At 43.2% G+C, this 17,500-nt stretch overlaps 2 protein-coding genes across 3 annotated transcripts in view; both read left to right on the top strand.

The window, feature by feature from the left end:
* Positions 1-17,500, top strand: part of LOC143023846 (uncharacterized) — a 151,041-nt gene that overhangs the window by 56,143 nt on the left and 77,398 nt on the right. The gene's annotated exons all lie outside the window — the stretch shown is intronic.
* On the top strand, positions 6,732-8,856 carry LOC143023850 (uncharacterized). Its single transcript, XM_076182494.1, has 2 exons — positions 6,732-7,605; positions 7,639-8,856. The coding sequence occupies exons 1-2, from the start codon at positions 7,207-7,209 to the stop codon at positions 8,854-8,856; spliced, it is 1,617 nt and encodes a 538-aa protein (XP_076038609.1). The 5' UTR covers positions 6,732-7,206.

The following is a 17,500-nucleotide window of genomic DNA, read 5'->3' as shown; positions in this document are numbered from 1 at the left end:
ACGATGACAGGGTAAGGCACCTTGACTTACACTAAAATGACAAAGTGCGGGGGTGATCTAATAGAGGTATTCAAATGGGTCAAGGACTTTAACAAAAATGATGTAGACAAGGCCATCATATTAAGACAGCAGGGCAGGGCTCGTAGTAATGGATTTAAATCGGACAAATTTAGATTTAAGAAGGAAACTAGCAAGAACTGGTTTACCAATAGAGTGGTTGACGAATGGAATTGACTAAGAAACCATGTAGTTAGTGAGCACTAAAACAATGGGTTGTTTTGAGGTCACCTAACTGTATGATTAGGGATGATAGGCGGAAATGGACATGAAACTGCCTAATGTAGGCCTTATGGTCTCTTGCAGCCTCCTCCATTTTTCTTATGTCTCCTTCAGGTTCTCTTGGTTCTTGGCGCCATGGCGGCCTGCGAGGCCAAGCCTGCGGCCGACCCTCAGCTCCTCCTCCTCCTCCACCCCGGATACCCCGTCTCGCCCTTCGCCCCCGTCAGGTCCGAGGAAGTGGAGTCCCTCACTTACACCGTCCCGTCCGCTTACTCCGGAGGATTCCCCCACTACGGCGCCCTGCCCCACGCTGCTGGCCTCCCCTGGGGCGGCTACAACGCTTTCCCTTACTACAACAACAACCCCTACTACTACAACCCCTACTTCAACAACCCCTTCCTGACGCCGGCCAAGGCCGCAGAGGAGCCCGCCGCCGCCGCCGCCGCTCCTGCCGAAGAGGAGGCTGCCGAGGCCGACCCCCAGTAACGTTCTTCTTGAACCCTTACAGTACCTCCCCGTCAGCGCTGACGAAGACGCCGCCGCCGCCGCCGCCGCTCCCCTCACCTACATACTCCTTCCCCGCCGTCGGGGGCGTCCACCCCTTCGCCTACGGCGGATTCGCCCATCCCGCAGCCTGGCCCTACTACGGCCACCCCTTCGGGTACCCCTTCGCCATCATGAAGGACGCGCGCAAGACACGGACTCGGATTTTCTTGAAGACCTGAAGAACACCCCCCAAAAAAACTCACGGAAACCTCGATGTTGTCCTTCCTTTAGCTGGAGGAGGACCAAGGAGGACTCTGAAGTTCTCTTGAAGTCTGGGCTCACCTTCTTCGACCTTCTTCAGCGACTTCTTCTGGAAGTAGGTACACTAGGGAAGGACAAAAATCAAGGAAGCTTCTGTCTTTTTTCTCCAGTGGGAGGGGAAGAACTACGGAGGACTTCTTCTGAAGACCTCTGGGATCCCCTTCGACGACTACGTCGTGAGATAAAAATGATTCATTTCTCTTCATTCATCTGGAATAAACATCTTTACTTATTCTCCTGGAGTCTGCTTTTTACCAGTACGATTACTAAATTGTTTATTCTAATGGCAAATTTTTAATTGCCTTTAAATATACAGTACTTAAGTAAAGTACATAACATAAATATGAATACCACAACGGCTGACATTAGGGGTGCGGTAGGTCAGTGTCGCATATATGTGCTAGAGCCTCATCAGTATGGTCGAGCTGATCAGACTGATTTCAGATTTCATTTACAGCCACAGCCATACCAACATACCACAAACTCCACATGCAGCACTTCACACCATACATACCAACATTATACCAAGCCGAACTGAGCCATCATGGTGATGTACAGAGGCCGTATCGTTCCTCAGGGGGATAGGCCGGTCATGCAGTGGACCATAAAGTCTGATTATTAGAAATATCGGACTATATTTCTCTGCTATTTTGAAACACGGTCGAATTGGAACGAGCGATAACTTCTTCGGATGAGCGATGACTAAAGGAAAACGCTAGATCTCCTCACAGTCCATCCAACAGTTCCCATAATATTTAGTACGACAGCAAAATAATTCGCCCAACAATGTGATCAAATACACATTTTATGTCAGACACAACACTATAGAGTCGCGCGGTAGCCCAATGGATACAGTGTCGAACTCATGAGCAGGTGGGAGTGAGTTCGATTCCTGGGGGCCACTGCGGGCGTTGTCCCGTTCGTTCCCGACAACCCTGGCCAGGTGGGGAAGCGACCCAAACACCGGTCTACAAAAAAAAAAAAAAAAAAAAAACGGCTTGCCACGACTGACATGTTTTACCTTACTACGGGATGGTGATTTTTTAAGGTGAGTCTCACACACTCTACGCTAAATATTCTTAATCCAACGTCCTTGGATGGCTGTAGGATGCTCATGCACCCAAATGGTTCCATATTCATCCACTCAGTACCATAGCGGATGATCATCCAGTACAGTAAGATCCCGCTAAGGTAAGTCATCGATTTGTGCATCTTACAGAATTATGGCATTTGACCTTATACACCTTCAGACCTTCCACCCTTCTTCCCCCTTCCCCCTCCTCTTCTCCCCCCCCCCTCCCCCCGTCTCATCTTTATGGATTCAGGATGTCAGCTGGTCAGCCGGCGCGCCTGACAGCTGGTTGTTCTGTCAGTGGACGGGGAAAAGGTTTTGTCTCCTTTCGTCTGTGTCATTGTCATACATACACATACATGCATCCGTGCATATATTTACACAGCTACACGTGTGCATATGCTGTGTACACGTACGTACCGTACACACACACACACACACACACACACACCTACAGAGAGAGACAGAGAGAGACAGAGAGAGAGAGAGAGAAAGAGGAAGGATATGGACAGAGAGAGAGGACAGAGAGAAACAGAAGGACAGAGGAAGAGAGATAGAGGGAGCGAAAGAGAGAGAGGGGGCAGGGAGAGAGAGGGAGAGAGAGAGAGAGAGAGAGAGAGAGAGAGAGAGAGAGAGAGAGAGAGAGAGAGAGAGAGAGAGAGAGAGAGAGAGAGAGAGAAGGGTGTTGGAGTTGATACTACTAGACCCGACTGATAATGAAAGAGGAGGTATTAGGTGAAAGTAGATAAGTAGATGGAGTCGAGGGAGTGGTGGTGGTGGGAAGAGGAGGTAGAGTGGAAGAGGAGGAAGGTGGAAGAGAGAGGAAGGTGGAAGAGAGAGGAAGAAGTGTAAGAAATCGTGAAGGAAGGAGAGAAAGAAGAAGGGAAGAAGGAGAGGGAAAGCAAGAGAGGGAGGGAAAAAGAGATAGAGAAGAAGAAAGAAAGAGAGAGAGAGAGAGAGAGAGAGAGAGAGAGAGAGAGAGAGAGAGAGAGAGAGAAGAGAGAGAGAGAGAGAGAGAGAGAGAGAGAGAGAGAGAGAATGAGAGAGAGAGAGAATGAGAGAGAGAGAGAGAGAGAGAGAGAGAGAGAGAATGAGAGAGAGAGAGAGAGAAAGAGAGAGAGAGAATGAGAGAGAGAGAGAGAGAGAGAGAGAGAGAGAGAGAGAGAGAATGAGAGAGAGAGAGAGAGAGAGAGAGAGAGAATGAGAGAGAGAGAGAGAGAGAGAGAGAGAGAGAGAGAGAATGAGAGAGAGAGAGAGAGAGAGAGAGAGAGATACGGTGATGGAATAAAATGAAATTATGAAAACACAGAATGAAGAGCTGGAAAGACTTTGAATGAAAATTGATTTAAATTTTCACAATTTTTCCTTCCTTGACAGATTCTGTCTGTCGCTCTTGTCTTTACAATCATCCTCATCTTATCTGTGTCAAACGTTGATCAAATATCCAAACAAACTTTTATTCTAAAAAGAAAAAAGTAATAATAATAGTAATAATAATAATAATAAATAAAATGAAAAATATAATGATATTAATGATTATGATGATAATGATAATAATATTTTGGTGTACGCGCTTTTTATAGCAATGTTTCTCAACATTTCAAGCTTTGGGAAACCCTTACATCAATCTTTATATTATACGGGACTAGCCACTTTTCCTGAGCATTTAGTGACAGACAACATTGTAATATATCAACATCGCCACATTCAGAGAGACTCAACAAGCCAGGGAAAATGTTAAAAAAAAAAAAAAAAAGTAAATTGTGTAATCATAAAAAAAAAAAAAAAAAAAAAAATCATGAGAGGAATGAACTGTAACATATTAAATTCACTGTCGTCCGAACCCCTTGCTAGGTTTCTGCAGTCCACGGATCCCCAGTTAAGAAACACTGTTCTATAGCATGTCATTCCCAACTATTTGGAAGCAAAGGTAAAATGCCATAAGAAGGAGACATTTCCTTCAGGTCTAACACAAACCACAAGAATGTGAGAAACGTATTTCTTTCTTACTGGAAAACCAAAAGAAAAAAGTCTGTACGACACGAAGTCAACATGCTCTGGTCTCTATACGCATGCGCAGAAGACCAGAGGTAAACAGTCAGTCATGTTCTTGTAGAAATTCTTCCAGAGCTTCCTTGGCTCCTTCCAGATCCTTACTACATCCCTTCCAGACCTTTATTTGGTTCCTTCCAGACCCTTGCTTCGGCTTCCTAGCCTTCCTCGGCCAATTCTAGGCCCTTACTTGGCCCTTTCCAGACCCTTACTTCGGCTTCCTAGAACCTTCCTCGGCCAATTCTAGGCCCTTACTTGGCCCTTTCCAGACCCTTACTTCGGCTTCCTAGAACCTTCCTCGGCCAATTCTAGGCCCTTACTTTGGCCCTTCCAGAGACACAGGGTTCTAAGTTTAAATTTTACCAATGTGTTACGACATTAGTGCAATCTAATATATATATATATATATATGTATATATATATATATATATATATATATATATATATATATATATATATATATATACATACACACACAAACCAGGTGAACCTTTTGCAAGATATGATCTACTTTTTCCACAGTTACCCTAATGCGATCTACCAGTCAAATACACGAGCACTCTGCCTTTATAAATAATTGTATTTTATTCAGACATGTCCATCACTATGAATATGATTTATTCCCAGAAAAATAGAAATATGTTAATTCAAGCAGTGTCACTGTGCCTTTAGACAAAATAATATGATAAAGAATACTGCCAATGTCACTGAACTAATAACAATGTAGGAATTTTGTCCAATATAAAAGCAAAGGATTTTATTCAGCTGAGGGCTAGCCCAATTCGCCCAAGTAACTTGTGTCGATTTGTTGTCTTATGGCTCCTGCTGGCCTGCAAGCAACTAAAAGCTTCTTTTAGCCCAAGTCAAAATGCTCCAGCCTCGCGAGGCTTATTCGAAAAGCCCCAAATTTCTTTCCAAAGAACAAAAGATCGTTTTTCGTGATCGTTTTCCTTGTGGTTTGCCCAATTATATCATCTTATTATGAAGCCCAATCATAAAGCCCAAAAGATTTGCACATCAAGACTTCAATGTCTTTTTTCGCACCGAGTCTGTCCATTTACTAAGCCCATTCCAAAAAGCCCATAATCAATCTTCAGAGCCTATAAGGTCTTTGTAATGACCTTTTGACATCAACTTTGGCTCGTAATGCGGAAGCCTGTTGGAAAAAGCGTTTGATTTTCTCCTCGAGGACCGTATAGTCTCTTCAATGACCTTTTGGCCCTTTTTCTTAGCCCGTTTGAAAAAGCCCATGAGTTCCTCAATGTCCATAAAGGTCTTGACAATGACGCGTCGGCTGCCCGGGCCATGGCGTCGCGTCGTCTTGAAGGGACTTTGAGGAGTTCGGGGGAGCGCCAGTCACTGCATGGCTTCCCAAGCCATTCTTCGAAGGGACCTTCTTCGGTGGCGTCTTATATAACCCCATGAGGTCCCACAGCTTTCTTCTAGGACCAAAACTAAAAATCTTCTTCGTGGCCCAACTTCCTTACTCTTCCGCGGGACTTTGAGTCTTTGTCCGCAAGAGTTCGGGGGAGCGCCAGTCACTGCATGGCTTCCCAAGCCATTCTTCGAAGAGACGTTCTTCGGTGGCGTCTTATCCCCATGAGGGGCAGCTTTCTTCTAAGACCAAAGCTAAAACTCTTCTTCGCCCAACTTCCTTACTCTTCCGCGGGACTTTGAGTCTTTGTCCGCAAGAGTTCGGGGGAGCGCCAGTCACTGCATGGCTTCCCAAGCCATTCTTCGAAGGGAGGTTCTTCGGTGGCGTCTTATCCCCAACTTCCTTACTCTTCCGTGGGGCAAGACCACTCCTGGGCCAAAGCTTCCTCACGACACAGATTGATAGTGTAACAAAGAATGACAGTAGAATAGTTGTAGTAGTATATGTATCATTATATATGTATGAATTATCATTATCATTATTATAATTACTATTATTATTGTTATTAATATTATTATCATCATCATCATCATCATCATCATCATCATCATCATCATCATTATTATTATTATTATTACTATTATTATTATTATTATTATTATTATTATTATTATTATTATTATTATTATTATTATTATTATTATTATTATTATTATCATCATTATTATTATTATTATAATAATTATTATTATTATTATTATTATAATAATTATTATAATTATTATTATTATTATTATTATTATAATTATTATAATAATCATAATGATTATTATAATTATAATAATTATAATAATTTATTATTATTACTATTATTACTATTATTATTATTGTTATTATTGTTATTATTGTTATTATTGTTATTATTGTTATTATTATTTTTTATTATTTATTTATTTACTTATTTATTTATTTATTTTGCATATATCTTCAGTGTAGTTGTCCCTGTTATAAATCACACATTTGTAAATTTTCTCTTTCCTGAAGAGGGCTACAGTCGGCAGCCGAAGTATACAAGTCAAACGTTCTCCTACTTTTTATTTAACTCCGACTGGGGGCTCTCCGTGCGATGCATACATATATATATATATATTGTGGCGAAATTGCATGTATGAATGTTGCATAGTGTGCCTGGATGGTTGGTATGCGTGTAAGTGATGCGTGAATCGGAGAGTCGAAGCATAAGCAAGGGGGTATGTAGCGAGGGTATGCATGGGGGGACGCCAGGGGGGGTCCCGGCGTCGCTCGCCATACCTCGCATAGAGAGAGTAAGCCTAGCATTGGTGTTGAACACACGTGTAAAATCCTCATGTTCGCTAAGCAGAATAAACAAGAGAAGACTGAACTCCTGCCTTTCCCTGATCCGGACAATTGTAGGCGTGAACTTGTCTTTAACTCGTGATTCCATGATCACGGCCCATGTGCAATAGAAAAAGGTGAGTTTAATGTACATGCGAATACGTAACAAATGGCGTCAGAAGCGGGATCAGGTTGAAGTGATAAGTGACTTGATATCGAAGTGATAAGTGGTTTGATATTGAAGTGATAAGTGACTCAAGTGATCATGGATGTCACCGGTGATAATAAAGACATAGAAATTGATGGTAAAGACATAGAAATTGATAATAAAGACATAGAAATTGAGGGAAAGCAGGATTCGAGTGTCATGGCGTCGAGTGAATGTGAGGATGACACGGTGTTGCACCGAGAGGCTACTGAACATGTATCTCCTCAGTCAGTGTTGCTCTTGGCACAACACTCAGTGGCCGAGATGTTGAAACATCAACAACAGGTCATGGCAGATATGCTTGCGATTCAAATGGATCAACAAAAACAGGTCATGACTGAAGTGAAAGAGGAACTGAGGGCTATAATGGGGGAGAACATGGGATCGTTAGAAACACGTGCTAACCAGTATACTGACGATGTGTACCACCGTGTGAAGGAAGAGGTTAAGGAGGAGGTTGTGGCAGTGAAAGAAGAGGTTAAGGAGGAGATGAAAGCAATAGAAGAGCGGTACCGTGAGCACATGCAGACGTGTCTTGACAGGGTATCGACACTGGAGGCGGTTTTGGTGAGACAGGAGAATGGGGAGATTGCAGCAAATCTCGATACCGTGACATGGTGCAATGCTGGTGAGCATCGCGTAGTGAGCTCAATCACCCCACCACCTTCACCTCCACCTTCACCTCCTCGTAGCCTCTCGCCGCCACCGGCGTCTGTAAGGCAGAGGAACGACTTTTGCCACGTGAACCCAGGGGACGACCTCACAGGGAGACGTCTGGGGAGTCGTTCAGTTGAACTGCAACCCCGGGGGGCCTGTGGAGGTGGTGAAGTCACGCGGTACGAGAAAGAGAGGAAGGTGATTGAATATGACGGGAAGGTGTCTTGGGACGCGTACCAGGCACAGTACGATGTGGTTGCAGCTCGTCATAGGTGGTCACAGGAAGAGAAGGCCTTTCAGCTGGTGAGTGTGCTGAAAGGGCAGGCGTTGGAAGTACTGGAGCACTTAACCCCCGTTCAACTGCGATGTTACGACAGTGTGGCTGGGGCTCTCCGGCGTCGTTTCGGCAGGAGGCGGCAACCGGAGGTGTTCCGGGCTCAACTGAAGACGAGGAGGCGAGGGAAGGACGAGGCCCTTCCCTTACTAGCGCAGGACGTGGAAGCGCTAGTGAGGGGCGCTTACCCCATGGCCACGGAGGACACCGTGGACATGTTGGCCAAGGACTGCTTCGTGGACGCTCTTCACGATAGGCAGTTACAGATCCACGTGAAGCAGGCTGCGCCCAAGAACGTGAGAGAGGCTTTGGCAAGGGCAGCGGAGTTTGAAGCCTTTCTCATGAGCAGCCCTGCTGCTCCCCCTCCCAGCGACGCGTGGAAGCGTCGTCCGAGCCGTGCTTGGGCCAGGCGTGCGCAGGCAAGTAGCAAACCATCTCAACCTGGTGGGAAGGTGAGCTCCAAGCCTTTCAAAGGATCGTGCTTCGACTGTGGTCAGGTAGGTCACAAAAAGCACGACTGCAAGAGGAGGGCACGGTCGCTGGAGGACGGAATGCGACCGGTGTTCGAGCCCTGCTGCTGGAATTGTGGAATACGAGGACACAGTTCCCCTGAGTGCCGCCAGCCCAAGGGGGTGACGCCGTCGGCGGGAAACTTGAAGCAGCTGGGGGCCGGGGCACCTTCCCAGCAGAGCACTCGGACGCCCCAAGCCAACTAAGGTGTCGTCAGGTGGCGGCGTCCGACGCCATCAAGGTGACAGGGAGTATCAATGGACGCCAAGTGGAGATGGTAGTGGATACGGGGGCAGAGAGGACCTTCGTACGAGAGGGAGTCCTACCAGAACGTGGTGTGAAGTGCGTGGGTCAGCAACTGTGCGGTGTTACAGGAGACTGTGTACCGGTGAAGGGACCGGTGTGGGTGAATCTGGCTGTAGGCAGGGTGACTGAACGCCTGCCTGTACTTGTGGCGGAGATGGAAGATGAATGCCTGTTGGGGTTGGATTTCCTTAATCGCGTGGGGGCGTGTGTTGATCTCCAGGAGGGTAGGATGTCAGTGAGAGGCTATGAAGTGCCTTTGAATCCTAATGGAGAGCTCGCCACGAAGTATGAGGTAAGGGAACCCAGAGGGCAGAGATCTCCGGCCGTCAAGTCACCCAGCCAAGGTAAAGCACGGAAAGGAAGAGTGGCTCGCACCTATGCTACTACGACCTTGCACCGCCCCGCATCCACCACTATCGCCACCGCTAACAGCAAGATGGAGTCACCGAAGGATGAGAAGAAACAGAAGGACCTACCAGAGGGCCTGCCTGAGTATTTGGAAGACTTGGCGGAGAGGAGTATCACGCAGCTGACAGCTGAGCAGGCGAGTAGAGTGAAGGCATTACTCGCACAGTACCGTGACGTGTTCAGCAGTGGAGACATGGACTTGGGTCGCACGTCATTGGTTCAGCACAGCATCTATACCAGAGATAGTCCTCCCATCAAGCAGGCGCCTCGTCGGGTACCACCAGCAAAGAGAGAAGAAATGGAGAAGCTTGTCCGAGAGTTGGCAGCAACGGGAGTGATTGAGCGGTCAGACAGCCCGTGGTGCTCGCCGGTAGTCCTAGTGACGAAGAAGGACGGAAGCCGTAGGTTCTGCGTAGATTACCGGGCGCTGAACGCCGTCACTGTCCCTGATGCTTATCCTCTCCCCCGCATCGACGAGACGTTAGACGCTCTCAGTGGGGTCCAGTGGTTCTCCACGCTGGACTTGAAGTCAGGCTATCATCAAGTCGAGATGGCGCCTGAGGATAAAAAGAAGACAGCCTTCTCGATTGGGCAAGGCCTGTGGCACTGGAACGTGATGCCCTTTGGCCTCATGAACGCCCCTGGAGTCTTTGAGCGTCTTATGGAACGTGTACTCGACGGTATGCAATGGAAGGCGGCAGTCGTCTACCTAGACGACGTGCTGGTGTTTGGAAACAGCTTCGAGGAGGAGCTGGCTAGGCTCACAGAAGTGTTCAGCCGAATGAGGAAGGCTGGCCTGAAGCTGAATCCAAAGAAGTGCACTCTATTCAAGTCAGAAGTGCCGTTTTTGGGACATGTCGTCGGAAGGGAAGGTGTGAGGACGGACTCACTCAAGGTCACCGCTGTGGAAGGATGGCCAGTCCCTCAGAATGTCTCGGAGCTGCGCAGTTTCCTGGGCTTGTGCACGTACTACCGGAGGTTTGTGGCAGGGTTCGCCACTATCGCCGCCCCACTGCACCATCTGACGAGGAAGGGAGCAGCTTTTGTGTGGAGCGAGGAGTGCCAGCAAGCTTTCGTGGCACTGAAGCGAGCGTTGGTGGAAGCGCCAGTGCTTCCCTACCCACAAATGGGCTTGCCGTACATTGTGGACACGGACGCGAGCCAAGAGGGTGTGGGAGCCGTGCTGTCACAGCTTCGTGATGGAAAGGAGTATGTGGTGAGTTACTACAGTGCTAAGTTTAACAAGGCTGAAAGGAACTACTGCGTCACACGGAAGGAGTTGGCAGCGGTGATGAAAGCACTCGCTCACTTCCATCACTACCTGTATGGTACGCGCTTCACCATTCGAACGGATCATGCCGCCTTGAGATGGTTGAAGACGATGAAGGAACCGGAAGGACAGCTGGCCAGGTGGATTGGAAAACTGGAGCAGTATAACTATGAGATCGAGCACCGACCTGGCCGGGTGCATAACAACGCCGACAGCCTAAGTCGCCGTCCTTGCCCACCCGAGTGTGTGCATTGCTCACGACGGGAGCCTGAAGTGGCTTTGCTGAAAGTAACCGTCGCTCACAGCACCACCGAGGCAGACGAGAAGTGCAAGAGAGACAGTGACAGTGGTAGTAGTAGTTGTGATGATGCTGATCATAGTCCTGATGTTGAACGTGAATGTGAAAGTGATAGTGACACTGAAAGTGACGAAGGTGTAGTATATGAAGACTCGGAGAAAGAAAGTGAAGATGGAGTAGAGGGAGACCAGAGACCTGGTCGACTTCCCAGGAATAGGAAGCTACCAGCGTGGTTAACGGACTATGTGATTGACATTTGATGTTATTAATGTGTTAGGATATGTCATTGTATGTGATTAAGTGTTCTTAGTATATGTAATGTTTTCCAAATGTAGAAGTGATATTTTATTTTCTTTGATACAGAGTGTTTTGTTTTGTTCTTTTGTAAGTTTGTAGGTGAAAGCTGACGGGTCGTCAAGCTTTGTAGAGGGGGATAATGTGGCGAAATTGCATGTATGAATGTTGCATAGTGTGCCTGGATGGTTGGTATGCGTGTAAGTGATGCGTGAATCGGAGAGTCGAAGCATAAGCAAGGGGGTATGTAGCGAGGGTATGCATGGGGGGACGCCAGGGGGGGTCCCGGCGTCGCTCGCCATACCTCGCATAGAGAGAGTAAGCCTAGCATTGGTGTTGAACACACGTGTAAAATCCTCATGTTCGCTAAGCAGAATAAACAAGAGAAGACTGAACTCCTGCCTTTCCCTGATCCGGACAATTGTAGGCGTGAACTTGTCTTTAACTCGTGATTCCATGATCACGGCCCATGTGCAATAGAAAAAGGTGAGTTTAATGTACATGCGAATACGTAACATATATATATATATATATATATATATATATATATATATACATATATATATATATATATATATATATATATATATGTCATCGCCGTCTGTTGTAGTGGCTGTCGTGAGGTACGGAGGTAAAGGAGGAAGTAATAATGTAATGTTACGCACCACCTTTACCTACGTACCTCACGACAGCCACTACAACAGATGGCGTTGACAGTTTCATTATTTTCTTTCTTCTTCCGCCCCTTCAGTATTTATCACTCTATACCTCCGTGATCCGTTCAGCTTCAATTATGCTTCCTGGTCACACCCCCGAAGGTGTTGTCACTTTGACAACTAGACACAGAAAGAACAATACTTGTACGTTCCTCACGAAGAGGATGGGGCACTACTTTTTAGCGGAGGAATACCAAATTGAAAGGATCCACATTAAATATATATAAGTCACGTTCTACTCAACATTCTCCCTTTCATATGACTTCTTTAATTCTATTTCATTTTATAACAGTTAATTATTCACTACAATACATCAACTTCGACAAAGACAATTTACATATATTGTACATACATAGTAACTGCCTGCGTACACACGTGATTATGATTGCCATTAGACTCTAGCCTCCTTTACATGTCATAGATATTTTCTCATATCCACCCAGACATAGTACTCTGTACTATACATACATCAAATATCGTAAACCATGATTCGTAATTAATTTTAGTACATACCATTGTCAGTACACTTGAATATCATACAATTGGTGCTTAACACAGATCTAGCACCAGCCATGATTAGTAATTAACCTCGATACATATTATACTTTATCTGTAGAACATCATACATCAAATATTCTTATACATAGTGCAATCGGCACTCACACCCTCCCCTTTGTGATCATCCAAGATCACAACATCAATGACGGGAGGTCATTTTTACACTGAGTCACCTTCTAATAATAGTATTAATTTAGAAATAGGTCGCTTATAAAGTTTCTTACCACGTATTATTTCTACTTGTCTAATCAGTCCATCTGTGCTTTTTATCACTTTCACAACTCTTGCCAATAACCAATGACTGCGTGGTGTGTTATTTTCTACCATTAAGACAATATCTCCTTCTTTGAGATTTCTATTAACTTTCAACCATTTCTGACGTTCTTGCAAACAAGGCAAATACTCCTTTTGCCATCTGCGCCAAAACTCTTTGGCTAAATGCTGTATCTGTTTCCACTTCCTTCTGCTCTCACAGATCATTTCTCCACCATTGAGTGTCACTACATAATTATCCAAATTAAGTAAAGAATTAGGAGTGATGGGACACAAATCGTTCACATCATTTGATACCACAGTCAGAGGTCGACTGTTGATTATACTCTCAACTTCACAAAAAAATGTACTCAAACTATCATCAGACAAGGTTTGTGAACCTATCACAACTTCTAACACTCGTCTGACTAATCCTATCATTCTTTCAAAAACACCACCATAATGAGAACCTCCAGGAGGAGTGAATACCCAGTCCACACCTCTGGTTCTCAATTCATTACCAATATGACGCATGATAAGATTGTCCTTCAATACCTTATTTGCTCCAATGAAATTTGTGCCGTGGTCACTAATCAATTTACTAACTGTACCCCTTCTGGACATAAACCTGGTAAATGCATTTATCATGCTTTCTGCCGTCAAATCATGTAAAATCTCTAGATGTATGGCTCTAATGGATAGACAAGTAAATAATATTCCATATCTCTTGACTCGAGATCGTGCTCTCTTCACAAAAAATGGCCCAAAGCAATCTACTCCAGTTACAAAAAATGGTTTCTGATTTACATTTGCTCTATCTACTGGCAAGGCTGCCATCTCCTGAGTGATCGTTGAACTCTTGAAGCGTCTACAGCTAACACATTTAGATAACACTTTTCTTACAGCTGAATTACCCTTAATAACCCAGTATTTCTGTCTCAATTGATTTAATACTGCTTGCCTTCCCATGTGTCCTACTTTCATATGATAATGTTGAATGATTAAACTGGTCACATGATGTTCATGGGGAAGAATAACTGGATGTTTCATATCCAAGGGCAATTCTAGGTTAATTAATCTGCCTCCTACCCTGAGTATACCATTCAGTAACATAGGTTTAAGTTTCCTTATAGAACTGGAAAGATTAATAGGATCATTTTTGGATAAACAAACAATCTCCTTAGCAAAATAGCAGTTTTGTACAAATTTGATTACTCTTTCTTCAGCAACTTCCATTAATTGAACATTGAGTTCGATAATTGACACGCCTTTTCTTTGCAAATGTCTGACAAATAATATAAGATAACTACATGCTCTTAGCAACTTGAACCATGAAGAATAGTGACAAACTAGTCGTGACATTACATCAACTGTGTGACCTTGTATTGGTTTAACTTCAACTTTCATAACCCTCTTAATTTCAAGATTCGAAAAATCTTCCTTATTTATCTGCTGTTGAACTGGCCAGATCTCTTCATTTTGGGACAAGAAAGCAGGTCCTTCAGACCATCTACTGGTCTGTCTCATTCTAGTGACATCGTCAGCAGGATTATCCCTGCTGGAGACATACATCCAACATACATCCTCAGAGTTCTCTCGAATCTGAGACACTCGATTAGCTACAAAGGTTTTAAATCTTAAGTGATCATTATGCAAATATTTTAATACTGTAGTTGAATCTGTCCAAATATAAATTTGAGTTAACTTTAAAGGTAGTTCTCTCACTATCACACACTTCAATTTAATGGCTAGCGTGGCTGCCACCAATTCAAGTCTTGGAATTGTAATTGATTTTAAAGGTGCTACTTTAGCTTTTCCCAACATGAAGCTACACTGGATTGTACCATCAATATGTTTGTATCTTAAATATACCACTGAACCATATGCTATTTCACTAGAGTCACAAAATATGTGACACTCAATTGCCTCTACCTTTGACGTTATACCTTTCTTAGTACAACGATCAATACTATACAACTTGAGCTTATTTACTCTTGACATCCAAACATTTATTAATCCTTGATCTCTTTCACTCAAAGTACAATCCCATCCAATGCCGTTTCTGAATAATTCTTGTAATAATACCCTTCCTTCAAGAACAACTGGTGCTACCATGCCCAGTGGGTCGTAAATTTTACCAATTACTGCTAGCAATTCTCTTTTTGTTCTAGGTATTTCATCAATGTTGATTGATATGCTCATCTCATCCTTGCCAAGAGACCAATTCAATCCTAATGTCTTTTGTACCACTTCTTCATCCTCAATGAACTTCTCAATATCATCACTACACTTATCTTTGAGTATATTCTTCAAAACTTCACGGGAATTACTATTGAACTTTGTCAAATTAAATCCACCTTTACTACAAAGATCTATCACATTATTACAATAGTCAATCAACTGATTAATGTCATCGGATGACACCAACATATCATCAACATAGAAGTTATTAAGAACTATTTCACTTACTGATTTATGAAACTGACTCCCGTGATCTTGCACAACTCGTTTTAAAGCATAATTTGCAATACTAGGGGAGCAACTAGCACCAAATGGATGAGAAGTCATCCTCAGTTTAACTATATCACTTCCTATGTGTCCATCCTTCCACCATAAGAAACGCAAGTAATCTCTATCATCTTTAGGCACTTTAACTTGATAATACATAGTTTCTATATCCGCAGTACATGCATATAGTCCTAATCTAAATCTCAAAAGGACACCTAACAAAAGATTGTTGATGTCAGGTCCTTGTCTCAACAAATCATTTAACGATAAGTCATTTACACGTGCTGCACAATCAAATACTACACGTACTTTATCCCTTTTTGTAGGATGTTGCACTCCAAAATGTGGAACATACCAAGCTTGTTGATTACTCACTTCATACTTAGGTACTTCTTCAGCGTATCCTTTCTCTAGTAAATTAGTCATAAATTGCTTATACTGCTGATGATATTCATGATCCTTAAACTTACGCTTCAATTGTTGAAGTCTTTTGACTGCCATAGGTTCACTGTTAGGAACTATCCTAGGTTTCTCTGTCATTGGTAAAGGAATCTCATACTTTCCATTATTCATTTGCCTACACCCAGACTCGACAAATTGTAACCATCTTCTATCCTCTATACTAGGTTCTACTGAATTCAGTGATGAATCTACAAACTCTCTATTATAAGATTCAATCAATTTCCTTTCTAAATAATTACCATCAACCTTTATCTTATTCACAGGAATTTCATGATTATTGTCTATTATTCTTCCACACAATATCCACCCTAAACGTGTTCTCACAGCATACGGATCTCCTGGTTTCTCTGCATGTACAACTTCCCAAGGTTCAGACGCCTCTGGGACATTAATACCTATCATGATTTCTATCTCTCCTTGGCTGTGATCAAATTCTAACTTCATCAAATGTTTCCACCTTTCTATATCATTCTTTCTGATATTATGACTGTGATTGAGAGGAAGTTTATTCACTGCAAATACAGGTGGTAATCTAATTTGGTTATTTCCTTCTATATCGGCTACTGACATCCCTTCAACATTTAGACAAGACATTCCTCTTGTACCTACAATTGTACTTACTTGTAGTGTAGTTGACTGATAATTCATGTCTGTCATTCCAAGCTTCTGCAATAAATTCTTAGTGCAAAATATGACTGAGCTACCATTGTCAAGGTAACATCTGGTAGTAACAACTTTACCATTTAACTCTACTTGAACTGGGATAGCAGTAGTGTCTCCTACTGAATCTTTCAATTGACTGGATAATACTTGAATTCTAGAATCATCAACCTCATTAGTGACCGCTGGATTTGCCGTTACTTCTTTACTTCCTTGAACCTTGAAATTCTTATTCATCCTATGCATGATTGTAAGATGTGAACCACCGCATTGTTCACAAGTACGAATTACTCTACATTGAAACGCTTTATGTCCTTTCCTTAAACACTTAAAGCAAAGTTCTAAATTGTAAGCTCTATTCAACTTCTCTTCATAACTTAACCATCTTAATTCTGGACATACATCAATAACATGTTCTTCCTGACATAACCAACAAGAAACTCTTGCTTTCTGTGTCACATTGACATGGACTCTTCCATCATAAGGTTCTATACCTTTCTTATAATTCGTCTTTCTATTTGAACTCCATGTGTTCGCTTCTACTTTCTTATCTCTAAATCCTCCCTTACTACTTCTCCCAAATGTTGGGTTACTCAATATTCTTACTTCTTTCTCTAGAAATCTGACTAAGTCTTTAATGTCCACTAGCTTCCCACTCTCAGCTACCTCGTCGACTAGTCTCCTCCATCTATCCTGTAAGTGTCTAGGTAATTTCTCAACCAACTGACGCAACGTCCTAAGATTTTGTAATTCTGAAATTCCATAATTAATACCCGATATAGCACTTATACATGAATTCAATTCAACGATGAAGTCGTCTAATGCCTCAACATTCTCTTCTTTAATTTCAGGCCAAGCTAGAACCTTATCTATGTGCATTAAAGCTATCCTTTCTTTATTACCGTATCTTTTGTTTAATTCACTTCTAGCTCTTTGATAACCCTCGTTTGTATCTAAATTCAAACACATTCTAACTATGTTGTGTGGTTTACCTTCAGTATATTGTTTTAGATATTGTAACTTTTCACTATCTGACACATGCTTGCTATCAATCAACATATCGAAATCTCTAATAAATTCAAAATATTTATCTAACTGACCATTGAATTTATGAATCA

The sequence above is a fragment of the Oratosquilla oratoria genome, unplaced genomic scaffold (genome assembly GCF_046742065.1).
Source record: "Oratosquilla oratoria isolate Oo_2021 unplaced genomic scaffold, ASM4674206v1 SCAFFOLD66, whole genome shotgun sequence".
NCBI lineage: Eukaryota > Metazoa > Arthropoda > Malacostraca > Stomatopoda > Squillidae > Oratosquilla > Oratosquilla oratoria.
This window is presented reverse-complemented; position numbering and strand designations above follow the sequence as displayed.

Bases quoted from the DNA above. Each gene is read 5' to 3' on its own strand.
- LOC143023850 (XM_076182494.1), top strand. From the start codon at position 7,207: ATGGATGTCACCGGTGATAATAAAGACATAGAAATTGATGGTAAAGAC. The intron at 7,606-7,638 runs GTTGTGGCAGTG...GTTAAGGAGGAG, and splicing joins AGGAAGAGGTTAAGGAGGAG to ATGAAAGCAATAGAAGAGCG.